General features: G+C 41.1%; 1 protein-coding gene across 4 annotated transcripts in view; it reads right to left on the bottom strand.

Annotated features, from left to right (window-relative positions):
- LOC119489579 (helicase ARIP4-like) overlaps positions 1 to 27,523 on the bottom strand; it is an 82,454-nt gene that overhangs the window by 8,271 nt on the left and 46,660 nt on the right. For all 4 annotated transcript variants that reach the window (XM_037772218.1, XM_037772219.1, XM_037772221.1 and 1 more), the window contains 13 exons: positions 12,529 to 12,772; positions 10,526 to 10,659; positions 10,174 to 10,347; positions 5,271 to 5,497; positions 4,585 to 4,767; positions 4,032 to 4,165; positions 2,928 to 3,124; positions 2,605 to 2,808; positions 2,175 to 2,313; positions 1,884 to 2,061; positions 1,437 to 1,655; positions 849 to 967; positions 535 to 659 (listed from right to left, as the gene is read on the bottom strand). In XM_037772218.1, coding sequence (XP_037628146.1) covers positions 535 to 659; positions 849 to 967; positions 1,437 to 1,655; positions 1,884 to 2,061; positions 2,175 to 2,313; positions 2,605 to 2,808; positions 2,928 to 3,124; positions 4,032 to 4,165; positions 4,585 to 4,767; positions 5,271 to 5,497; positions 10,174 to 10,347; positions 10,526 to 10,659; positions 12,529 to 12,772 — 2,277 coding nt within the window. The remainder of the gene's footprint in view (positions 1 to 534; positions 660 to 848; positions 968 to 1,436; positions 1,656 to 1,883; positions 2,062 to 2,174; positions 2,314 to 2,604; positions 2,809 to 2,927; positions 3,125 to 4,031; positions 4,166 to 4,584; positions 4,768 to 5,270; positions 5,498 to 10,173; positions 10,348 to 10,525; positions 10,660 to 12,528; positions 12,773 to 27,523) is intronic.

Genomic DNA, 27,523 nt, shown 5'->3' with positions numbered 1-27,523 from the left:
CCTCAAAAGGTTCTTAGTTCCAGGGGACAGTTCCTACAGTCTATAAGGGGCTATAGTTAAACTTAATTCACTTTTACTTTGTTAATTAAGTGACTTCATGGATACAGTTCATATTTTACAAGACAATTCTTTCATAAATATCACTGAAATACACAAAAACTCCAACTCTACAAAAGGCTGTGAACTCCTTTCTGTGCCTGCGGAGAACCATAAACCATAAAGAAGTCTGGCTGTTATCAAGAAACACCAGCAGATGGCAGCACCCATTGTGAGTCAATGAGAGGAGCAGTAGAGCTGCACAACCAAACCACTGTAGTCAACTCAACAGATTAACTAGTATGTACCATTAGTTAAGCACGGTGGTCAGAAAAAACTGTGTCAATAAAGTGTAGAGAATATTCAGCCTATCTTCCACTAAACTACACCTGTTTTGCACCACATGTGTCACCCATCACTATGCTTAAAAGAACCTTTCAACCCGTCTCCTCCTTGTCAAGTAAAAACATCTTTAACTGATAATTACTGAGGACTTACTGTAGTAGTTGAGGTTGCGGACCCAGTTCTGGTTGGGTCTTCCTCGGCTGGACGTGTTGGGCGATGGAGGAACTGGTCTCTTAGCCAGAAAATCCTCAATCACTGTCAGTGTGGACAGACTCTGACTGCAGGAGGCAGAAAAAGGGCAAAATTAGGGACTAGGACAAGTTTGAGGTTCCACTTAGTAATGTGTTTAACTACAGTTAGTTTTTGTTTATGTCACATAAAAATGAACTGAAAAAAAAAGTAGTTGACAAAAATCTTAAATGTCATATGATATAGTTGAAGTGCTCTTGTGTTGTCAGATCTCATACCTGAAGACGAGGATCTTGTCTCCCTTCCTGACGCTCTCCTCTATCAGGTGGAACAGCAGCACCATCTTTGCCGAGTTCTCCAGGATGCCGGGCTTGTAGTCGTACAGGATGTCCTTCGCCTGGCCATGTGAAGAGAGCGACTGTTAAAATCTACTATCAAACATCACCTTTACAATCATAGTTCAGCTGAATACATTATCCTTATTTAAGCAGCTTAGACTGACTTAAAAGAAGCGAGGCTACAGTGCGGGTTTGCAAACCGTATAAGCGAGGAGAGGTCACAACTAAAGCTGTGAACTTTATTATTTTACTAGTTTTTGTTTTGATACAAAATAAGTGTCTCGTGATGTCTTTAGGAAGTCCAGCTTTCTTTGGATCATTGTGGATTAATGGATAATTCACAATTTTCTATGTATTTCTCTTCATGATACTGTGGGTGGCAGCACTGAACCGACAGCAGCATCTCACTAAGGGGGAACACAATGTTCCGTTTACAACCTAACTTGGAAGCATTGATGCGTACTGCAGCTTAATGTTAAAAGGAAGCAAAAATATTAAATTAGTTACAAAACTCTCTTCCAAACGTACCCATTCGTAGGTGATGACCTGATTGGCTTTCTCCTGCAGCTGGTTGAGGCTCAGTCCACCGATGGGGTTGGGGTTCTCCAGGGGCTTGGACTTCTGATTGGGGGCGGTCGGACACTGGGCGGAACCTGTGGAAGTGATGTCATCAAGGTCCAAGTCCTGGTCACTGGCCAGGTTCTCCTTCTGTAAGGCCTCGTACAGCACGTCTGGATGGTTCCAGATCTGGAGGATGACAGGAGGTCAGGGGTTTGAAAACACTCTCAAGGTAGCGATGAATAAATATACAGTAGTTTATCTTGATGTAGAAACATGTTGACTTAGATGGTAACTTGTGTATCAGTGTGACAAGGCCTGCAGGGACTAATTTGTACTACTACAGAGACAAATGTTGAAGACATCTACCATAGATGTTAACTAAACACATGCCCTCCTCCTCCTCCTCCTCCTCACCTTGCAGCAGACACAGAAAGCCTTCAGTGGGTTGAGGCTGAGCCAGCCGGTGTTTCCTGCCTCTCTGAAGCGGTTCATGAACTCGGTGTAGAGCGCCCTCTGCAGGGGAGACAGACGCACCAGGATCACATGCTCCTCTTTAGAGGGCAGCTGGTCCCTCAGGACGTCGTGACCTCGCCTGGAATAAAGACAAGTTACGGTCAATATCAGCAAAATGTTATTAAGCATGAAGAATAGGTGGGAAAATGTCTGAGTCTAAGGTCAGTGAGTTCATAAAGGCAGCGGTCTCACCTCTGAACGAAGCCCTCCAGCAGGCTGTGCAGGACGTGGCTCCTGTACCTCATAAACTGGACGTCCTGAGGCGTGCTGTCCACACACTGCCCGTTCAGAATGGGACGCTCGAACATGTTACTGAACTCCTGCCGCGCACCTGAAATAGGATGTAAAAACTGTTGTCAGAAGCAGTGGTGGAAAGTAACTAAGTATATTTAATCAAGTACTGTACTTAAGTACAATCTTTACATACTTGTACTTTACTTTAGTATTTCCATTTTCTGCTACTTTACACTATTTCTACTTTTACTTAAGTAAAGGATCTGAGTACTTCTTCCATCACTGGTCAGAAGATTAACAGGAAAACAAACGACCAAATCAGTCTTTTGATGACCAACATCCTCGTTAGTAAAAACATCTGAAACAAAGCGCTGATGTTGCCCCGTACCTAGGAAGTCGGGCCGGACAAAGTCAACCATGCACCAGTACTCGATCAAGTTGTTCTGGAGTGGATAACCCGTCAGGACCACGCGGCGTCGGGTTTTGATGTTCTTCAGAGCCTGCGACGTGCTGGCGTGGCAGTTCTTGATGCGATGGCCTTCGTCACAGATCACCACATCTGGACCGGGTCTGGCCAAGGCTCTCTCGATACCTGGAGGAAGAGAACAGGTAAAAATACCTCAACTGATATTCTTTAATAAGTAGCATATATCACATTTTCTACTCCTCTTTGTCACTCCCCCTCCCCCCTCTCCCCTTCATCTCTCCCACCTTTGAGCAGTTCCTGCTGCTTGTCCTCTTCATCCAGGTCGATGACGACAGGTCCCGTTGTTTTCTTGCTCTTCTTCTTCCTTCCGGCCACAAAGCCCTTCTTCAGCGACAGGAGGCGGTACATCTCGTAGCCCATCAGCAGCACGCCTCCGTCCCGGGCCCAGTCCTCCACCACCTTGGCCCTGCTCGTTGTGTTCCTGTAAGAAAAGGTACGATAAGTTACTGCTTGTGTTTCTTAAACATCTATTAATTCCTGTCACAGAGAGGATTTTACTTATTTATTACTTTTTTGTTTTACTTTATTTTGAAACTCTGCTCCCTTTGCACAGCATGAACACTGCAGTGCCCCAAAGCAATACAGAAAGTTGTACAAAGGCTTTGCAAAGTAAAAGTACCTTAAGTTTATAACGAGGTAATAAACCAGCCCAGTGGCACACAATACAAAATGCAATGTTGGAGCTCTCACTGGTGGCTTAAATGTGTTTTTTTTTTTTTAGCACCTTCAAGTGGAACTTCATGAATTAAAAGCATGAAATATCTATCTTGTATTAAAGAGAGAAAACAAGAATGAATGGCATTGTAATCAATCATTTAATTATGAGAAATTACCAACAGTAATTTGAGAGTACTGCGTGAAAAGTAGGAACAAATGCTTGTTAATTTCTTTAAGATATTTTTGAGCTGAGACAGGATGAGGTTACTGTTACACTTTCAGACACGGCTGCATCATGAAATTGTCTTACAGCATTCCTTCTTTCCTCTCTAATCCCAACACACACACACAAATGACGCGAGAGAGTCAGAAAAGTCTTTCCGGCAGAGGCAGCTGTCGAGAAAGAGGATGATGGAGAGATGGAGGAGAGGACGAACCAGATGGGGATAAAGAGCAGACAGAGGCAGGTCAGACCAGAAGGTCAGCGTTGTCTTTTTTTTTTTTAGAAAAGTCTCTTCACTGCTTTGCATGAATGTAACTGCATCCAGCTTCCTGAGATGGCTTTTAAAATTATTAAATTGACTGTGTTAAATATCCCAACATATAAATAAAGCAGGTTGGTGAAAGGATTCAGGCTCTACACAGGAAGAGCTCTTGTTCCTGTTACTCACTTGTGTTCGTCGTTGAGGATGTGAACCTTGAAGGCACGTGGCGTCACCAGTCCTGGGTCGGTATCTGGAGGTAACGCCTCCGGGGGCGGGACCCACATGTTGAACTCTGACAGCCAGTTCTGCAGCGTGTTCACCTGAGGATGAAAGTGACGGATGAATAATCTAAAGTCTTCATTCCTTGTTGTTTTCTAGACTTCTAAACACCAGAAATATGCCTTATGCTTTTATGCTTTGTGAATGCTTTGAAATCAGTTGCTTGTCTCTGTTTTATATCATAACATTTTACATTTGAATAAACAATTTTGCGATTTTTTCTATTTCTTACAAATCTATAAAATGCAAAGTTTGTCAATAAATAATTGATAATTGTATTAATGATGAATATAATCGTGAGCTGCAGCCCATTTTAACACTTCTTGTGCCCTCTTGCTCTTTTATTCATTCATATTTTTTCATTTAATCAATATTCACTGATCATACTGTGTGTCTACATCTGAGAACTTATCGATCCAATACGTCACATTTCCTTGCGTTACAACATTAAGGTGCTTACAGGTACGATGGCGAGCACGGTGTGAGCCTGGGTGTGTCTGAAGAGGACGTCGATGAAGGAGATGACCTGCAGCGTTTTGCCCAGGCCCATGCTGTGAGCGAGGATGCAGCCGAATCCGCTGCTGCTGCTGAACCGCTCCACCGACTCCACCAGGTTGTCGTACAGAAAACGGATTCCACCGATCTGAGGAGGAGACGGGGAGGAAAGAGACGGAGAGTTAAGTGATGGGACAAAGTGGAAAGAGAGAGCAAGGGAGGGAAAAGAGGAGAAAGAAGATGGTGACGAAAGAGAAAGTTTGAGAAAAGAGAGTGAGGTGGTGAAGAAAGAAGGAAGAAAAGAAATTACATTTTAACATAGGAGGAGGTGAGACAGAAGAAGAGAAGGTCGGTGGTGAAAAGGCAGAGGTGATATCTCATTAAAACTAAAGGAAAAGATCACACTCAGCAGGCTGTTCCTGACTGGAAAAAGGTCAAGAAATCTGAATAAAAATGTCAAGAAATCTGAATCCTAAGAAGGTCATTTTCACAGTATGAAAAAAAAAAAAAAAAATCACATTAAAACTTTTTGATTGTTACATTTTGATTTTATAATATTTACACTAAATTCTTAATATACATCCCAAAATTGTGCAGGATGACCAGAGAAAAAGGACCAAGCGTTTGCTTTGAGTGCGGCAGTAATAATACCTGGTGAGGTTTGACTGCTCGCGCCAGCTGATGCGTCAGGAAGATGTCCTCCTCCGCCTCCGGATGGTTCAGGTTGACCAGCACCCTGCCCTGGGTGTCCGGTTGGTTCAGGATGTCGTCGGCGTGCACGCCGCTCGGCTCGCTCGCTTCTTCCTCGACGATGGATTCGCAGGTGCTGCTGACGTGGACGATGGTCTCGTCCTCGCCTGAGCTCAGATCGATCACATCTGTACAGATGAGGGAGAAAGTGAAGTTTGTCAAAAATTACACTGCAAACTGTTTTTCTACATCTAAGTTCAGAAAACGCATTTTGATCTCAGAGTGAGATCTGTATTCAAAAAAGATTTGACGTTGTTTCACATGTCATTTCTTCCACACTGACGAAAAGGAAATAGAAAGAAATTCCAATAAATAAAAATTCCAAAAAAAAAGAGAAAACAAGCCTCATCCTGAGCTTCTTGTTAGGATAGCAGCAGCAGTAGTAGTAGCAGTAGGAACAGCAGCAGTAGCAGTAGTAGAAGCAGAAGCAGGTGCAACAGTAGTAGTACTAGCAGCAGCAGGAGCGGCAGTAGTAGTAGTAGTAGTGATAGTAGCAGTAGTAGTACTAGCAGCAGCAACAGTAGTAGTATAGTGGTAGTAGTAGCAACAGCAGGAGCAGTAGTAGTAGTAGTAGTAGTAGTAGTAGTAGCAGGAGCAGCAGCAGCAGTAGTAGTGGTAGTAGTAGTAGTAGCAGGAGCAGTAGCAGCAGGAACAGTAGCAGTGCTAGCAGCAGCAGTAGTAGTGGTAGCAGTAGTAGTAGTCGTAGCAGCAGGAGCAGTAGTAGTAGCAGTAGTAGTAATAGTAGTAGTAGCAGCAGAAGCAGCAGCAGTAGGTAGAACCTTTAAAACTGTAAGTCGCTAGAAAGAAAGTAGAAAGTAAAAGTTACTCTACAGGGATTTTATTTTGAAAAAAAAAACTTGTTCTGAGTTCCCTGTTAAGATACAGTTACCTTCTGGGGCTTTTAATTTGAAAGAAAATAGGTCCCTCCCCAGTGTCCTGTTAACGTACAGTGAGAGTTGGGTGCTTTTATTTTGAAGAACAAGCCTCATTCATTATTTTGATGTTATGCTGGTGTGGTTTGGGATGGAGCGAGAGCCTTTATGTGTACGTCCTTGTTGATGTTACTACGTTGATGTTTAGTGCCGTTGAATGGTTTGATTTATTATTATGATTTATGATCTTAAACGTTTGTTAACTTCCAGGAAACTTTCCTTGAAAACGAGACGGTGCATCTCAACGGGTTTATCCTCTAATAAAAACAGAAAAACTTAGGAACACCTGAACAAGGGACTTCATACATTTTATCTCAGAATGAGAGTTTCTCCCGTGCAAACTACTTTTATTTTTACTGATACATTCATCTCCGTCACGAGCACGATGTTACATCAAACTTGGTCGGTTGTGGAGCGGACCGACTGATAAAAAAAGGTCAACGTCAAAGGTATCAAGTGGTAAAAGTTACACAAGCTAGCGGCCTGCGAGGGCACAACGGGGAGAAAGGAGGTGTGTGTGTGTGTCAGTATGTTAGTGTGTGTGTGTGTGTGTGTGTGCGCTTATATAACTGCAGTGAATGGCTGGTTATACAAGTAGGATTAGAGTGGAGGGGGAGACTGGTTATGCAACCCCAACTAGAAATGTCACTGTGCCACTGTGAGTGTGTGTGTGTTCTGGCTCATAACCAGGATTAGCCAGCTTTATTGCTCCACAGTCCCGCTCTGATCTGCCCCGCAGACGCTCTCCCCCTTCATCTCTCCTCCCTCCAATCCTTGTTTCTCTCCTTCGCTTTTTGTCTCTCTCAGCTCCCAAATCAACACTTTATCTGTCTTTGTTCATCTTCTCTCTCTCGTGTGTGTGTGTGTTTGTGTTGTAGGTGTGTGTGCCCGCAGTTTGCCTCCGTCTTCTTTCAACTGAGTGTGTGTTCAAAGTGTGTGTTCATCCTTGGCTGTTTGAGTGGCTCTGTGAATGTGTGTCTCAGTGTGTGTTATATGTGTGTGTGTGTGTGTTCACTCGGGCAATAAGGGAACGGTACATGATGTACCCTGTGGAGGTTTTAAATATTCTGATGCACACATGGCAGCTAATCTACGAAAACCCCACACACACACGGACACACACTAAGAGCTTTTGAGTTTTTTGACCTTGGTTGTTTAAATTTGTGCAGGGAGGCTCTCACTAATTGGGTTTAAATGTTTCCAAAGATGCTGTGGAGTCCGTTCACCCTTGAAAGAATCCAAAGAAATCGGCATGAATGGCAGGTTTTTGTCTGAAATAAAGTGGAACTGCCTTTATATTCTTGTGTACTCTTGAATTTTTTACCCTTTTTTCTACTAGTTTTTTGATATGTTCCTTATCTGTTATATATATTAGGGCTGTCAATTGATTAAAATATTTAATCGCGATTAATCACAAATTAATTATGTTCAAAATGTATCTTAAAGGGAGATTTGTCAAGTATTTAATACTCTTATCAACATGGGAGTGGACAAATATGCTTGCTTTATTCAAACATATGTATTTATCCCTTATTGGAAATCAATTAACAACCTCAAAACAATCACAAATATTGTGAAGAAACCCTCACAGGTACTGCATTTAGCATAAACAATATGCTCAATCATGGTATGACATATCTATAAAGTAGTGTCTATGCAAGTACCCTGGTGTGAGCTGGAATTTTGATTTCTTATGATTTCAATTGGTTTACTGAAACTTCCTTTCTATTGTCTTTTACTGAAGGCTGCAACACTCTGATAGATCTAACGCTTGTTTTTAACACTAAACTGTCTTTGCAGACGTGATGTTGAACATTGTCACCAACATTCATTCCTATAAATCATCCCGAGATGATTCAGAGGAGTACTGGCCCAGATATCTGCTGTGTTGTGGCCCTTTGAGTAAAAAACCTCATTCAGATTTTGGTTGTCTCTCAATCCTCCGTTTTTTTCCCTCTTCTTCTGGAAATTCAAGCTGATGCGGCCTTTTAATGCGCTGACTTTCCAGACCCCTGGGCTTGGAAAGCAATTTGAAACAGAGTGTGTAATTTAATAAACGCATGGCTGTCATGAGGCTATTAAGGCTGCTTTGCTTAATCTCTGAGAGACTGATGATTTAGAGATGTGAGGTTTCCACCAGACGCAGACAAACTACTAGGACTATGTATTCAACAAGTGATATTTCCCTTTGATAGATCACTTCCTCGGTGACTGCAAGATGTGCCACCAAGCAACGTACTGGACCTCAAAATGCTCCAGTGGTTTGGCTTTATGTGGTTGAATTGGGCGGCTGAAATGTCTGAATAGCTTTTAAAAAGGACATGAATCATCACCATCTGTCCGTCTAAACTTTCATTCATGTATATACCGATTGGAGCTCTATTCATAACTGTCCTTTCACTGGAAACCTATGATAGAAAACTTAAAGGGGACATATCATGCTCATTTCCAGGTTCATACTTCTATTTTGGGTTTCTACTACAACATGTTTACACGCTTTAATGTTAAAAAAAACACATTGTTTTTTTCTGCTGTGGTCAGAGGCACGTTTTTATCAGTGGAATATACTGTGTAGACATGTCCGACTGTCCTGTGAGCTTCTGCTTTGTAACCTACCATGTTTCTTTTGCTGTATTGGACTCTTTAAAGAGATAGTTTGGGTGTTTTGAAGTGGGGTTGTATGAGGTACTTATCCTAAGTGTGAGACAGCTATACAGTCTATCTTTCCGACGTGGAACTGAAACCGTTATCTATGCTCTCATCAAAGCAACCAGACTCCATTGAAAAAAAACAGTAATTTGACCTTGCAGAAGACGGGGGGTTGCTGGTCTACCGCTGCCTTGATCGGTTAGTTAGTTTGTGTTATTGTGTGACTTTCAGTCAGTCAGTTTGGATTCACTTAAGTCACTCAATAGCACAAACTTACCGATTGAGGCAGCGGTAGACCAGCAACCCTCTTGTTCTGCGAGGGAAAATTACTGTTTTTTTCAATGGAGTCTGGTGACTTTGGCAAGAGCATAGATGAATACAACGGCTTCAGTTCCCCATCGTAAAGAGCTGTCTGAAAGTAAGGTTAACCGGTGGAAATATTCTAAATATAGCGTACACTTAAACTGATATTGATTTTTTTAGGTGGGTCTTTCTTTTAGGTGGCTAAAATACGTTTTGCTGCTGGCCCCGTCCACAGCAGTACATTGATTTCCTTCTGTGCCAAAACTCCTGTCTGTTTCTCTAAACTGGGTATGTGCCGACTGTCATCTACTGTAGGTAATACACTGACTATGGATAAGTTCCTCATAAGATGCCAGAAAATGTCAGGTTTCTCAAAACTGAAGCTATCCAAGAATCTATTCTTTAATCCCTGAAACTGGACCTAAACGTTGGTGTAACTTTAACGCTCGACATCTGAAACAAAACTCTTCGCACGTTGTACCAAAGCTCACACTGGGCTGTTTGGCATTGGGTCTATTTAAGGCTTGGCCTCGCGATGCGGACAGCTCAGAATATACTACTGGATGATGGGTAATAAATTAAATTCACAGCTCTGTGTCCCTGTCTCCTTTCATGACCTCCCAGAGCCATCTGACCTACTAGCCCACTCACATAATCAAAGGCCCGAGGGCAATCTGGGCCAGAGACCTTCAATGTTTGGGGCACACATGGTATTTTTTAAATCCATTTTCTCTAGGAAAATTCTATTTTTTTGTAAATACACGCTCACAACCATGAGCTGCAGACTCCATAAGTTCATCCTGATCCTAAGTATTTCTATACACATGGGATAGGATAGAAAACTTTTCTGCATTTCAAAGTAATGATACTTGAGTCAAAAATCTTCAAGGATTCAATGAGTGTGTGTGTGTATGTCTCACCTGTTTTGTGTGAGCGCTCTGTGGTGGCAGAGATGGGTACGTTAATCTTGCTGTCATCCTCGCTGATGCCAGTGCTGCTAGAGTCCAGGCAGATCACTCCCTGTCGGACGGACTTCACTTCTTGCTGCGACGCAGTTGATGCCGACGATGACGGCACATGCTTCGTCACATCACCTGGAGAGATGGACAGGAACGATGCAGCAAATCAGTTGAACACAACAGGTTGAATGGTTTGGTTAATGGTGGGGATTAGGAATTTATCTTGATGTACATGTCAGAGGATTAGTGTTTGATTGACCAGTGGGTGCTGTTAGTATTTATGGGAGCATTTTTTGGGGGTACTCGCTCTCACCAGTTGTGTATTCAGGCAGCAGTGGTACGGGGAAATCCTGTTTGCTCTGTTGCTCCAGACGATGCCTCCTCTCCAATTCATCCTGCTGGGCGGCTTTGGTCACTGCCTCTAACTGATGCTCCCTCAGTAACTTCCTGCATAGACACACATCAAAATAACATTTGTATACGTAGACCCTTGTACAGCCGACGTCATGATTACGTCACAGTGTTAGCTGGAGGCAAAAACCTCATCATCACCTCAGAGTAGTAGGCTAAAGATAGACATCGAAAATGTCATCTTGCTAACGAGAAGCAGCCGTGAGCCTTTATTTTTTGTATGTTTCCTTCTGCCACTTCCTCCAACTGACACTCCCTCAACAAGTTTCTACAGAAAGAAAATTGTTAATATTTTGATGGCTGCATAATTTCATTATTAGAGAGAGAAAGAGAAAGTGTGATATTAGACGAATGATTCCTTGTTGAAATTCTGGGGAAATAATACATTCATTCTCCTCATTCTGATTAGAAGAAAGGTAATCAGTGCTTATAATGTAATAAACTCCAACAGAACTGACTCATCACTCGTCAACACTGACATACACAAACACAGAAGCCAGCGTCTGCGTCTCTGACACATGTTCGATGTTACTGTTAAGACGCTGTTATGTAAAACTAACAGCATACTTGAGGTTATCGTGGTTATTGGCAGCCGGAGGAATGAAGCTGCAGACGTACTTATAATCAGTGACAGACTTCATGAGTGATTGTGTGCTTTTGCTCTTTAAAATGAGAAAGAAATCAGAGGATGAGGGAACGAGAGAATGAAGGCATGAACACTAAAGACTCAGTAGAGAGATGATAAATCCTTATTATCCAGCCAACAATGAATGTTATTAGAAAATACAATAAGCTGGGTGAGTGTTAGTTTACTCTGCACCTCAGCAGAAACTCAGGGGATTGTGTTTAATCCCTTTCATCTCAAGGTTGACTGGTTGCCAGGCTTTGAGTCATTTTTTAACATCTAGTATAAAAAATTAAAGAGCTTGTAGTCTGGTAGGATTTATTATTAGTTTGTAATATTGTGTTTAATGTTTGTATTGTATAATATGCTTTTTTAAAAAAAAATTTGATTGCTTTTAACTGCACGTCACTGGCGACTCCAAGGACTACAGATGAAATTAAGCTTTTTGCTACATCTGGGCAAATGTATATACTGTATAATGTCACATAAATTGACTATCTATTGGTACATGTCCACAGCCTCCATCCTTTCCACGCTTCCCATTCATCGACTATGTAAGCAGCCGTGCAATGCATTCTGGAAGCGTGGCGGTGTGATTCGAGAGACAGGGCGTTTATATTGGCTGCTCACCATTTGCATAAAGTTGAGGTCTAGGGTCCTCTATACAAGTCCAGCGTGACTCACTGCCTCTGGAAACTACCGAAAAACTTTCAAATTATCTGTTGTCGATCCAAAATAAAGACAGATTTAGCAACTGCATGGCTTATTTCTCGCATAAAATGTTTTCAGAAACACATTTCGGGGAATTATTTTTGTGATATAAGAGAAGAAAGTTCCCAAACGAGCCACAATGTTGGCTCCGGTTTGAAAGCTGGGAGCAGCAGCCCATGAAAGAAAGCGTTCGTCCAATCAGGTGCCTTGTGTCTAGTGGCAGCCTATCAATTGTCCAATGCTGGGAAGCGAGGTGACCCCTAGCGATAAAAAAAGATATGTACCATATCTGTACCATAACTGGCCTTCTATTTCATGAGCAAAGCTCTTCAGATGATTCATTGCTTCAATAGTAACCTGTGTTTTAATGTCATGGCAACAATACTTTTCTAAGTATAGGAACCAGTTTCTTTAATATAGCAGGTTGAACTTCATCTAAAGCTTTAATAAGAAATGATGGAGGGTTAATTGATGCAGTTTATCTTCCAGTCTCTTAAAGATCCCTATAGAATAAACAAGTGGGCGTCTTCTTCAACTGAGTCGATCTTTCAAGTCGAAGCGTTCAGTACCTGATGTTGCGTCTCATGTGTGCCGGTTTGGAGCTCCTCTTCTTGGTTCCCGTCAGGACGGAGGGAGGGGAGGGGCTTTGGCTGTCCGGCCTGGAGCGGGGTCTGGAGGCGGGCTGGGAGGAAGGAGGGTGGGACGCCGTCTCCCCCGACGGTGAGGTAGATGAGGGAGGGGTACACTGCCACGCGGCCGAGTCGCCTCCCTGAGCATCATTCTCGGAGCTGAAGGGGGCGCCATGGGACTGGTCTGTGAGGGGAAGAGAATGAGGGATGGTTATTTAAAGTATAATAAAAAAGGACATACTGTGACAGGACATGATGAATGTTATGAGTTTAGATTCAATTTACAAATTGGAAGACATAAATCATACAGATGAGGCATTAGGTCAAACATGCAGATCCTCCCAGTAAAGCACGCAGCCAGTTATACTGTATTGTGTATCTTTCCATTACAATATGTTCACGGTTCAGTTGTGTGCTGCTGGTAAACATATTTATCCGTGATCAAATGGGTTGAGATGGGTGTGAATGAGACACTCCTCTTCCATAAAAACAACACCGGACAGCAACTTGGCAAAGAGCTTCAACAGATGGACCTACAGTCGCCACGTACAAGCAAATATTTAGATTAATATTCTTTTTTTGGCTGAAAGTCTTCTTTGTTGTTTCTGAAAAATTGTGAACAAACCGCAATCCTTGTATCTAAAGAGACAAAATAAGGTGACCTTTGTCCACTATGATTAAAAAAATCTTAATATTTTTGGTAGTCAGATGAAATAATAAAGGAATTGTTAAAATAGATTTCAAAATTACGTTCTATGCACAAATCCTTACATTCTTACATTTATCAGGACTTGTTTTTTCAAGCTGCTGATGTTTTTCAAATCAGAAATGTTTACCGTGTTTGAAATGGAAACTTCCATCAAACTGGTTTGACTAGTGTTGCACCAATACCGATATCAGATATCAGATATTAGATATCAGGCCGATACTGACTCAAATAGCTGGATCGGGTATCTGTGACAAGGAGCCAATCTCTGGAATTTTAATTCCTGTTTGAGCGCAATCTGTTGCATTAAAAGGTTTACACTTTAATAAATGTAAATATAAATAAATAAATGATAATTTCTGTTAATTTTGAAGATTTTTTACTAAGCTGCCGGTGTATGATTTATTATTTTAATAATAAATAACAATTCAGTAAATGTACATCTATGTGTCTATTTTGTTTTGCAAAGTTAGGAAAGCAATGTTTAAGTCCTGATGTTGCTTCACACATAAAATAATGATCCCAGTCACTTCCACACAGCGAGGCATACAGCTTATCGATTAAACACCGGTAACGCTATCGGTATCGGGAATGAAAAAGTGGGATCGGTGCATCCCTGGTTTGACTCGTTTGAGCTGCTGTTGCCAGCCGGAGCCAGTGAGGGTTTAAGTTTTCAAATGTATTCAAATTGACATTTAAGTAAACTACATTTGCAAAACACCATGAAGAAGATTCCTCTCATCCTGAGCCAAAGTACACTTCAATAGAAACGGCCCCCTATGGCACCTTTTAAGTTCTGTTTCTTATTTCTAGTCTTTTTTTTCTACACTTTATTTCTAGTTCTTCTTCTTCTTCTTCTTCTTCTTCTTTCCTCCTCCTCCTCTCTCTCAGTTGTTCTGGCAGAGACACACTGAACCAGATCTGAGGCTTATGTAAGAGCTGGATCATAAATATGGACGGCTTATGAAACACAAGACAGGACACAAACACTGAAACACACACACACAAACCCGCACATGAACACCACACACACACACATTCCAGAGGACAAGTGTTCACATAAGAATATAAAACAACTCACACTCACACACAAATGTGTCGGCCAGTTCAGCCAAGAATCTGCCTGAGATGACTGGACAAACACGGACACACTGCCAACACACACACACGGAAAACCACAAGAAGAAATACATACAAAACATGTTCACTGCATGACACCTGGCAAACCCAAGTTTCAGTTCTCCACATTATGAAAACACACACACACACACACACCCTTAACATAATGGAGCGTGGACGCGGGTGATGAGCTCACTGCGCGTTGAAAAACAACTTACATAAAACGCCCCTTCAGTCCGTCTACGTGATAACAAATTTCTTGATCTGGCTGCTAATGACACCAGCCTGTCCCAGCAGTCAGTGTGTGTTTGTGCTTTATGTGTCTTTTCAAAACAATTCACGTTCAATCATTGTGATATCAACTGCCTGAGGAGAACAAAAAGAGAGTAAGGGCGCTTTCATAAGCCAGCATTTAGTTTGTTTTAATCAAACTCTGGTGCGATTCGTTTGGGCGGTTGTGAACGCAGTAATCCGGTGCGGACCAAATCAACATCTCACAAGCGGTCTTGGACCGTTTCCAAGCGAACCAGGGGATTGCCTGTTTGGGCATTTGTTGAGATGGACACAGGTAAACGACAGGTTAACGTGAGTGGGAGAGGACTGACCTTTGACATCTGGGCCAAAGAGAACATAAAGAAAACGCTAAATAAAGTCCAGTGACATTTATAAAGTCATTGAGATAAACTGCCCACAGTAGATCAGTGCCGAGTCGAAGCCCGCAATTCCCTACATAGAAGTGGCAGCTCTAGATGAAAAAGATGAATTCGCTCCTTCGTACACGCCCCTCAGCAATTTATTTTTGATTTGGTTCGCTTTAATTCGAGCACTTTGAAACCAAACCAGACTAAATAGAAAACAAAAGTTTCAATATCACTCTGATTCAGACTAGCCAAACGGACTCTGGCTTGTGAAAGACCTACTAGAATACAGTAATACCTCTGCCCAGGCAAATTTTGGTAATTTAATGATATAAAAAACAGTTAGATATCAAAATACATCTAATGAGTGACATTAGAGGTCTTTATGGGTTTCACTCAGCAAGTTAAGTCCTGATCCTGGACTGAAGTTGGGCTAATTAAATATTATTAATACACATAATCAGTCTAAGTGTCCCTTTTTGTTTGAATGAATGAATGCACGTCAGGTTCAGGAAGATTTTCTACAGGTTTGTAGTTACCCTGCTAACAAACAAACAAACAGGACTGGAAACACAAACCTCTTTGGTTGAGTTAAACAGAAGGAAATGTGAATATTCCTGTTTCTTCAGGCTACAGATATCATTTCTCTTTGGCTAATAAAATACAAATAGTTTGCTGTTTTAAAAGCTGTAGATGTGAAATGACTCCCATCAAAAACAGCCCCTGAGGTCTTGTGAATCGTACAGTGTGTGCCGGACTGTGACGTCTTTCCTCTGTTTACAGTTGAGTGCTAACTGTTCCGTCCTAACACATCATTTCCTGTACTCTACATGATTTGGTTTTCCAGGAATGAGCTGCCGGACATTGTGTGTCCAGAACAGTACGAGCTTTTAATGAGTCTGGATACACGGTTAATGTTCGTCATATCAGAGTCGGAGATAACGGCAGCAAAACAACAAGTCTTTTCACATGAACATGTCCCAGATTTGTTTTTACACATCCCCGTTTTAACCCTGCCTCCCTCCGACTCAACCTTACGGAACAGTTATATAACGATTCCTGAAATGCACAGAGCCTCAACATCAAAACACACACACACACACACACACACGGCGACGGCGAGCGCTTTAAAGAGACACTCGGGGGGCAGACAGGAAGGGAAAGAGGACAGGGAGGAGAGATGAAAGCGAGGTCATCATTCAAAGAGAAATGCACTTCAGAGCGAGAGTGGGTGGACACACACACTCACATGTACACACACACTTTTAATAAAAAAAAAAACAGTGGTGACACACACAAACACAGACGTAGGTTCTGGGAAGCAAGTTTCCTCTGCTCGGGTCAAGAGAAGAAACATAGACAATAAAAATATTGTAGTGCAAGAGAAGCACACCTGCTTCCTTTTAGGGACTAATAACGCAATGATTCCCCAGTGAGGATTTATGGGAGTGGGTCGGATGCAGTGGAACGGGCCATTAGCAGACTCAGAGTCCGAACATTTAACCACCACTTTAATGGTTTTACCAGAGACATTTATCTGTTTCAGAAGAGATAAGGACCTCCGGTTGGCTGCAGCTGGAGGAGGAGACATGCTCGGTATCAGCATCAGGCTAATTTTATGTTGTCTGGCCCTGTCTTCATGTATCCGTCTCCGGTCCTAAAATAATGGTTAGTTAGTGAGTTGTTGACATTAATAGTTAATGAACTCATTCTGCCGTTCTGTTTTTTAAAACAAAATCAATCGAAGAAACCAATAGATTTGTGTAGGGCTGCAGCTTAACCATTATTTTCATTGTCGATTAATCTGTAGAGTATTTTCTTGATTAATCGATTAGTTGTTTGGTTTATAAAATGTGTTTTTACACTTCTATAGTCTTAATAATGTGAAAGAACAACACAAGATAAATGTATTAGAAAGATATTAGACATGTATTTAACATATTTGCAGATTTGAAGTTATAGATTTGTTACATTAGAATGTAATCTATGAACTATTATACTGTCGATTTAAAAAATAAAATATTATTATTAATTATAAAGAGAATCATTCAGCTATAGGGGATTGTTGTGGGTATTTTTCTGCATTTACTGCAATTACAAAAATAGCCAAGTCATTGAAAAATAATAACAAAAAAATTGATAATGAAAACAACTGTTATGTGTACAATTACAACAGACTGCTAAAGCAATGTCCTTACTTTTAAGGTTGGGTTTTTATATAATAGTGAGGACACACGTCAGTCTTATGTAAGATTTGTGACTTTGAATACAAGCTGGCATTCAGCCGATCACTTGTTTTTGTTTAAAGAGAAATCGCGCAGAAGGAACATGCAGCAAAACAAGTTTTAATTACCTCCAGGCCAATTTTCTATAAATCTTTACCGTCTCATCCTGTCACTGCTATATTAATGTGTCGTCTCTCCAGATGCTCACATGATAAACCCAACTTTGAAAAAGTAGAGGAGACGTCGAGATGGTGAAGAATCTGATATTTGAACAGAAAACTGGTACATTTTTAAGTGAACAGCTGTGACTGACTGGAAGCTGTCAAGGTGAAGTGCCTCACACACAAACACAAACGTAGACGTACAGATTCATACACACACCTTGGAGAGACTTTTACCACATTATGACCAGAGAGGAGGGATATACAACACACACACTGTCAAATACGTTATATAACTAATGAATCACTCACCACCGAGGACCCAAGAAACTGAAACTTGAATCGTGCTAAACAAACACACACATTATTGGGTGCGTGGAATGATACCACGACACAAGAATGGCAGCTTTCCAATCAAAACAGCCACTCAGATTAAAGGCCAGTCACACACATTACATAACGCTATAAATGCTGATTGTATGAAGGGACATTAAGGAAGTGTTTTACACTGCTGGGAGTGGGTTTGAGAAGTTTCTATTCATGTTTAGACTCCAAGAAGACCAACTTTCTCTGTGAAAGGATTACAAAACAAGCCAACAGAAGGAAGATAGTGTTTGCTTTTCTAATGGTAGTAGCACCTTTGTCTCATTAAGAAAGGTTTTGCTTCATTAGCTTTCTGGCAAACAAGACCAGAAACAATCTGCTTGTTGTTTGGGTGAACTTAAATGACGTCGTGTGCAGACTAAGCCTTTTTGTTTTGACTGTAACTTGGGGGAAATGTGGAATCACTTATTGAGATTTCTTTGGATGCTAACTATATAAGGAATGCTTTGTCATTTCTATGTTTTAACTGAAGCTGAAACAAATGTGTTGGAAGAACTAGAACAACTCATTGGCTTTCTCAGAATTTCAAAACTCATTTGTCTGTTCAGATTAACTTCATACTTCATCTGCAGTAACTACATGTTGGTTTGAATTCTGGTCTATATTCATATTCAGAGTTCAGAGAGATGTGCATAAGTCCAATAGAGGTGTTATCGTAATTCCTAGTTGCCACTACACAACTTGCTGTCTTTTAATCGTGAGTCTTTAAGTCGTTGTGGTTTTCACTTCAAGATCTTTCACCGGGAGGAATCCTCGATCAGCTTACCAAACTACGTTTTGTCACGAAAACACACTCAAGAAATACACGGTAAATGATATGATACCATGCGCGAGAGTTCACAAAATAGCCTGTTTCCACCCGTCTTTTTTTTTTACCATTTATTCTTCTGCAACAGGTGCAACAACAACTTTTCTCTGTGTTGCAAATGCAACAGATAGAGGCTACATCCACACTAATACTTTAACGCTTTCATTTGGAAACTTTTGACCGTGTTTATATCTAGCGTCCACACTACTCTGGTGTTTTCGAGCCCCTAAAATGGAGACGTTTGAAAACGCTGCCGACGCCTTTTTAGTTTTAAAACTCCAGAGACCTTTGAAAACGATGACGCAGACACCAACGTTCGCTTCTTGTTTGGGTCTTGCCTATTACGACATGTCTCTTCCCTGATTCGTCATCACGTGAATCTTTTCCAAAAGAAATCAAACGACATCAGCCTCGACTACCAGTGGTTATTTCAACATGGATAACGAGTTGCAAGCGTTGATGACCTTGTTGTCTATGCTGCCTACATGCGCAGAAGGCAAGTTATTATTCTAGCGCTTTGCATCAATTCCCATGTCCTGATCTGGGGCTTTTGTCTGGAAGCTCCAAAAACTGTTGTAAAACCAAGGCTAAAGTCGTGTAGTATGAATTAGTGATAAGGTGATAATTAGATTTGGAAAGCCTATTGTTGCTATGCGACCGATTCAATCTCAAACTGCGAGTGATGAGGAAAAGATGTAAACAGGAATAGAGAGCAAAACAATCGTGACAGTGCGTAGGCAACATGAGATGATAAAGTATGAATGCCTCGACCTCCATCACCACGGACGCACACTGAGGCAGAGAAAGTGTCTTCTTGATGAAATTGCTGAGTCATCGGCAGTCAGCAAGTGTCTCAGAGTAAATAAGCACCCGCAGCAAATTTTCTAAGCCATTAATTTGTTCTGTTGGACACTCCCCGTGGGTTTCAGACTTGCTGCTCCTCACAAAAAAAACAACACAACATGTACTTGAGAGATATGTGTCGTCAAAGAGTGTGAAGCTACCGGCAACAATGTCATGGTTAGTGTATATATGTGTGTGTGTGTGTGTGTGTGTGTCTCAGAGGGGGGTTGCAGTGGGGAAATGTGTTCTGCGACCACAAGGTTATGTAACTGCATCTACGTATATGTTAGGGCTTATGTAACTCCTCGAAAGGCTGTGACGGACACAGCACCTGCTACGGCTCTCTGAGCATGTGTGTTTGTGGCATTACCTCAAGTGTGTTTGTGTTTTAAAGAGAAGAGATTAAAACACTACAGGAAGAAAAAGAGAAACCAAACATTGTACCCCCCCTTTAGAGAACCGTATCCACAGAATGAATACATCTAAAAGCAGCAATATACCAGATATATATATATGAAAACCTCACAATGTGTTTTCCCATTAACTCCTCTGTGATCTGACAAATGTGTGTTACTCAGAGGTGTGAACACCCTTTAAACCCTCACTGGATAAATTCAGGCTGTTTGCTTGGCTCTGAAAAAACTGTGAGTGATGCAAAGTGATGAAAACAGCTTGAGACGGCGCTGAATAAGGTTTTTCTTGTAAGCCATCTCCTGCTCCTCAGAGAGAAAAAAAGAACTTCTCTGGAACAGATGGATCAACGGCTGCCCTCCAGCTCCAAATACCGGTAAAGATTATAATCTGTAAAGTCGTCAAACAAAACTTTCCAGACCTGCTCCGTTGATAATTACTACAGAATGAGTTCCCCCCTGCGATTTGGTTTCTTATAAAACTATGAGCCACAACCAGTGGGCAACCTCTGGGTCTGAGAAGTGAAGCCAATGCTCAAGTCTCTTAAACCTGCATTCTTTCTAACAGCCAGCAGGGGGCGACTCCTCTGGTTGCAAAAAGAAGTCTGATTGTATAGAAGTCTATGAGATAATGAGCCTACTTCTCACTTGATTTATTACCTCAGTAAACATTGTAAACATGAGTTTATGGTCTCAATCACTAGTTGCAAGTCTTTGTCAATACAGCATGATGTTCATTTAATAAATTATGGTCCCATTTAGAGTCAAATAGACCCTAAAGCATTATGCTATTGGCTGCTACCACGGCGTTGTCTAGTCTGGGTGTTGTCCCTCTTTTCGTCTTACAACTTTAACCCTTTCACAGTGTGTTTTCAGTAGGGCTGGACAATATTATATTGGTATCGTGACATAAACTAGATATCTTCTTCGATTTTGGATATCATAATATGGTAATATGGCATCAGTGTCGTCTTTTCCTGGTTTTAAAGGCCACATTACAATAAAGTTACGCAATTTTCTGAGTTTACCAGACTTTTCTAGCTGTTCTATTATTTGCCTTTTACACTTACTCATTATATCCACATTACAATTGGTAAATATTTTGTGAAAGCACCAATAGTCAACCTTACAATATCGTCACAGCATCGATATTGAGGTATTTGGTAAAAACATATTGTGATATTTGATTTTCTCTATATCGCCCAGCCCTAGTTTTCAGTTCATGAAAGTTAATTGTAACATTTTGGTCGCCTAAAAATGTCTTATTTAGCGTTCGGTTGTACTTAGCTCCACCCTCTCGTGTCACTTCTGGTTGCAAAAAACCAAGATGGCGACGGCCAAAATGCCCAAATCAAAACTTCAAAATGTCAGTCCACACACCAATGGGTGACGTCACGGTGACACTTCTTATATACAGTCTATGGCCACAGGTCTGTGTTTATGTTTTCCAGTGGCGTCCTTAACAAACATCCATCTCTTAATACATAAACTTTCCTGCCTGTGGTCCTCTTCCCTGTGAGTCACTGACCTACATGCTGAAATCAATTAAATGACAGGAGGACAGTCTGTCTGTGTCGCGCCCTGCTGTCCTCTAACTGTCTACGTAAGCAGATTATAGATGACGGCACTGCAGATATTTACTACAACAAATGTGGCGGAGAATCCTCCACGTCACAAACTGTCTGGTTATCCAACACAAGGACGGGGGGGATTTCCAGGAAGTAGAAATGGACGGATAAAGAATTCATTGTAACAGTGGGAACTGTGGTTTCCGGGGAGAAACATCTATTTTCATGCCCCCTTTACTAGGAACATTAAATACGTCTTTTCTCTCGTAGTTATTCAACAAGCTTTGGAAAACTTAAATGGGAATTGTGTAACGGTTGACTTTTGAAATACCGGTGAGAGGGCAGCTTTTGTCGCAAAACAAGAGTCCCAGGCAGCATGCCAGGTTTGAAATGAGAGTTCTTGATGAGGTAATCATCGATGAATGGCCCAATTAACCCTCCCTTATGTCTGTCTTTCAGAGGAACAGCATCAATAAATGTGAAGTCTGCTCAGGAGATTGTTTGCCATCAACTTCTCTGCTGGTATTTTAAGTTTCGATCTTTGAAAAATAAAAAAAAGTTAGCATTTATCTGTTTTTATTTAGAAGGTTCTGATTTTGATTTTTAAATCATGTTGAAAAATGGATAAAAATCTGGGAAAAATAATCTTTTTAAAAATACCATTTGTAACTTTATCATTAAACTTTTCATTGTTATTATTTCTAAAAAGTCTGGTGGTCGGCATCTTCGTGCAGCAGGGAATACAACATCTAAGGTGTGTGGTGGACATTAAATTCAGGTAAAAACTATTAAATGAAATCGCCAACTACTTTGATAATCGATAAATGCTAATAAATTTTAAATTTTTTAAGAAGAAAAGTCAAAATGCTCTGATTCAAGCTTCTTAAATGTGAATATTTTCTGGTTACTTTACTCCTCTATGACAGTAAACTGAATATCTTTTGTGAGTTGTGGACAAAACAAGACATTTGAGGACGTCATCTTGGGCTTTGGGAAACACTGATCGACATTTTTCACCATTTTAGACCAAACTACTCTACTACAACTACAAATAATCTCTCTGCTCCAATCTATATAAGTGAAATCAAATATGTCAGATTTACAGTTTGTGATGGTCCCATCTGACTTGGTCTTCCTCTTCATCTTCACATCTGTACTTTCCTGTTCCTCATTTTCTCACCTCTCTCACTTGTTCTCATCCTCCGCTTCTTCACTTTCCTCGTCCGTCTCTGATTCTACCTGCCGACACCTTCTTCTCCCACCTCCTCTTCCTCTTTAATTACCTGGCTGCACTTTTCTGAATTTAATCTACTGTCATTTCTCCTTCACACCTCTCCTCTCTATTCACCTACCTCTATACTTCCTCTCCTAACTTCTACTCGCCTTCTCGCTAGTCTGTTCTTGCCATATTACCTGTCATTTCTCATTATTTTTCTTCCCGTCTCATCTCCCACCTTCCCCCTCTCTTCCCCCTCTCCTCTCGTCCAGGTACAGTACGTGTTTGAGCATGCTCTTTGGGCCGTCGTGTCCTCATTATTACATAACCTTCTCCCGATGACGTTCGCTTATAAAACACAGAATAACGCCTCACAGGGCGGGAAAAACGTTCTGGAGACATTGTGCATGATGCTTTCATTATAAGCTGTAATTACATCTGTCTAACTGACAAAATGATAACTGGCACAATATGTTCTTGGGTGAGGCTAACTGATGAAGCTTTGCAATTTGATTAAATCAAGGTAAAGTTTCAAAAATCGGAAATAGCAGAATGACGGGCCGAGATGTTCTGTACATTGTGTATCCACTTTGCTTCTTAATAATGGAAGATGTATAGAAATATTTCATCTGTATTTTAATGTGGATCAAATTACAAAACCATCACTCAGGTAAATAGTTTTTGAAAAAAAAGTTGTTTTTTTTATCTAGCAATGTGGAGACAAAACAAGGTGAAAACACGAGTGATAACCTTCTTTTGCCTTATTTTCCACCAAATTTCATTGAAAATTGATACGATTTTAAGATATCCAGCTAATTACAATACAGTCAAACACACAAATAGGAGGCAATGTGCAGTACGATACTTATATAGTGGACTTATAAAGTACTGATGGGACTTCGATCAATGAACGTGCACCATACAGCGACATTTGAGCAACTTAAAAAACAAATAATTGTAGAAGAACTGAGGGTAAAAATGGGATTTCTGTGTTAGAGATTTCCTTTATTTGGACATAAAGAGGTTTCTCTCCATTTCAAAAAGACAAATCCCAATAAGTCTCATTTCCAATGAGAGAGTTTCACATTATTTACTTTCAGTACAAGGTTCTCACAGTGTAAGATAATCAATTCTCCACCCAGACACATCATTCGCTTTCATTTTAAGCTAAACTGTATCTTCCTGCTAACACACCCGTAACATCTCAAATCAAGTCTAGTTCATCTAGTACAGAGAAACAAGCTAACGTGTGTACACACGCTTTGTTGGGCGTAAAGACAAGACGGTAAAATTTCCCATTAAACTGAAATGTTATTTCAAAACAGAAATCGGGAAGCCTGATTTTATCTTACAGCGACCGGCCGCATCCGATTCAACGAGTCGCTTGTGTTACAGTGTCAGAAGAGGGTCAACGCGACGGGTCGCAGGTGAACATGAAGGTGTTAATGAGGTCAGTAGGTCGTGTTAAGAGTCGAGGTCAACACGCAACAATCAAAACTTCTCTTTGTCTCCTTTTTATTTCCACCTCGAGGCGCCTCAAGAGGCTGCAGCACACAGTAAGACGAGTACGACCTGCTTTATTAAGAGTCGATTTGCCTACACACGCACACACACACAGTCAGAGTCTCACTCAGACAGCGAGTTGCTCTCTAACAGACAGACAGGCCACCGACGTCGAGGCTGGTCGGATGAGGGGGGACGCTTATGTAACCGCTGCCTCTGGCTGTTACACAACCAGCATGTTCACAAGAACCTCATGTCCTGTACACACACACACACACACAAACACACACACAAAGATGTACCGCGTCACGGACACCCAGAACACACTGGAAAGAGCTGGCAGACGAACAAAGTGACATTTAAAGAACATCTAGACTTATAGACACACACAGTGGCCGATATGCCGTGACAGTGTGCGTGTGTGTTGGGATTTTTTCTGCCTCGCTCATCCTGTTGAGAAGAGTTCATAATGTTCTCTTACTTTAACGACTGCTTTCCAAACGGCAGCTACAAGAATAAAATGTGGGAGATGATTTCAGGTGGACAGACAAGAGTGATGACCAGATAAATAAGAAGATAAAACACAAAAACAGATCAATAAAATCAAGCAAGAACAAAACAGACTGAAGAAGATAACCAGCCAGATGCTTCACCTAACCAACGTATCCTCACACAACGGTCCATATGACATGTTACGAAAAGTTAGTCCCCATTTTTCGTGTGTTTTACCAAGAATGTCCAGCAACACGTGTCAATTTCTGCTCGTTACATGCATACAGTCTTTTCAAAATAAACTTCCATCTTCAAAGGAAACAACTTGGTTAGGTTTAGGCAACAAAACTACTTAGTTAAAAGTTAAAATAAACTCTGGAAGTGGAACTTAAGTTACGAGACAAATAAATCAACGTAGACTTCTGGTGTCACTGCTGGGCAAAAGTCTGGCCACCCATCCACCCCGACCTCCTTCCTACACGGCGTTTGACACTCTTTATACTTCCTGGTTCATGAATATGTGGATTACATACAAATTGATTACATGGTCTATACGAATTACTTGAAAACTGACCTAAAAGTCCCAATTAAACGTGTTGAATCTGATCTGATCCATTTTTTTTCACTCATTGCTGACTGATGTAACATGATTATTAATACATTCAATGAATGTTTGTTGTTCTAAAGACTTTTTTTACATGATATGACGTGTTTAATCTTTCCAGTTTCGTTGGAATTTGGTCTAGTTAATGATTCTCAAATGTTTGCTTTAAAACTGCGATGAATCAATCAAGCTTAATTAGTGATCATAATAAAAAAACAGACTGCCAGTCGATCATACAAGACTAAAACAGCCTTGGCAGAGGTGAAAATGACAAACCTGTAGATTACCTCTTACAGAAGTGTATGTTTTATCTACAGACTGACAATCACACTTCCACATGTTCTTATTTCATCTCTTCAGGGGGTGAACTGAGGCAAAATATCTTAAATATCAGATGTAGAGTCAAAAACCGCAGGTTCAAAAAAAAAAAAAAAGAGAAAGAAGCCGAAACCAAAGAAGAAATACTTATGGAAAAACAGTTGCGGTTCCTGAGACAAACCGAGATTTAACTTGGTTACATAACTTTCCTTGAGGAAGACAAAAAAATAGAAAGACCAACACAGCTCTCGACATGACAACACACACACACACACACCTCTTATATAACAGACTGCCCTGAATGAGTTATTAAGGCTGCTTTATTAGAGCGAGGCAGGTGAGTTATGAAACCCTCCCACTGTGTGTGTGTGTGTGTGTGTGTGTGTATGTGTGTGTGTCAGACGAATGATGAGGCAAACACGACAAAGAACTTAGAGAGAGACAGAAAAACAAGGTAGAGAGACAAAAAGTCTGTGTGATAGAGGAATAGAAAGCAGCAGTGGGGTGAGGCGAGGTAGAACAGTCTGTTTGTAGGCCAGTGTGTCACGGCTGGTGAGGAGGAGGAGGAGGAGGAGGAGGAGGAGGAGGGAGGTTGAGGAGTACACGCACACACATACACACACACATGTCTGGAGGCAGCCACCCATTAGCACTGTGCTGGTCATACTATAGCCGGTTACATAAACCCTTGTTGGCAGCATTCAAGACACGGCATGTACTTTCAGGCTCTGAGAAGTCTTAGCTGCTCCAAACCACCAAAACCTTCACAGCTCCGCAAAAATGTCTGTCACAATACATCAACATACTTCATACAGCCAGTTTACTCTCTTGGTGCATCATCTGATTCAGAGTTGTGGCCTTGACTGCTTTCTGACCTCAAATAAGTGACAGTACTTAAGTGTTTATTAAAGCATATGTTTGTATTGGGCGGTGCGGACTGGCTCTTATAACAGACCGGTGGGTGCGACTTTAACGAGCGTAGTCGGGAGGACTCGGAGTAGCAAAGCAGCATTCTTAATCGTTCAACCTCTGTTTTGCATCAGATAATAAGATAAAATCTTATGTGAAACAAGTTTGACTAAAATGACGGAAATGTTCAAGATAATCTGATGACTAAGAAAGGACATTTGACACCGGACTAAGACTTCAAAAAAAATAGCTGACAAAATTAAGAGAGAAAACATTTTGACTAAAATCAAATGACTTTTCAGTGACTAAAACGTTTTGAGTTGTCGTCGACTAAAACTATGAAGAATAAAAATGACTAAAATGTGACTAAAACTCAAAAGCATTTTAGTCTATAAGACTAAGACTAAATCTAAAATAGCTGCCAAAATTGACCCTGGTGCGATCACTATAGCTTAGGAGATAAAATGAACAAACTAAACAGAGACTATGAATTTCTTTAACTGAATGAAATGATTCAAATTAGCGAAGAGATTTGTCGTTTTCACCTCTCCTTGCTCCCTTGGTGACAAAACCAACGCACAGCTTTTAGATGTGTGTTGTTGTTTAAAACATTGAGTGAGCCGCTGTAACCTATGGTTACCCATAGTACCCTGTTCTGCGTCAACCCGTAGGTAAGTAGTTGACGTCAACACATTCTCATCCCAACTCGTCACATACTGGCGCTTCGTCATGCCCCTTGATGTCAGTTTAGGTTTAGGCAACAAAACCACTTAGATATGTTTAGGAAACATCATGGTTGGGCTTAAAACTACTACGTTTGTTCAGTGAAAATGACAGCGGTCTCCTGGATGAAAGCCTTGTGTTTGTTGGACCCATCCACCTCGCCTCCCGCCCGCCCTTAATGTGTCTTCTCGCTCGTTAAACTACGTCACCACACTCCGGCGCACTTTCTCTGAGCGTTTACAATTACCGCAGATGGGTTAAGATTGTAGTTAAAGGAAAGCCTGATGCGTCTCATACTGGCGCGAAAG

The sequence above is a fragment of the Sebastes umbrosus genome, chromosome 6 (assembly GCF_015220745.1).
Source record: "Sebastes umbrosus isolate fSebUmb1 chromosome 6, fSebUmb1.pri, whole genome shotgun sequence".
In the NCBI taxonomy this organism is placed as follows: Eukaryota; Metazoa; Chordata; class Actinopteri; order Perciformes; family Sebastidae; genus Sebastes; species Sebastes umbrosus.
The sequence above is the reverse complement of the archived record's forward strand: the minus strand, read 5'-3'. Positions and strand labels throughout refer to the sequence as shown.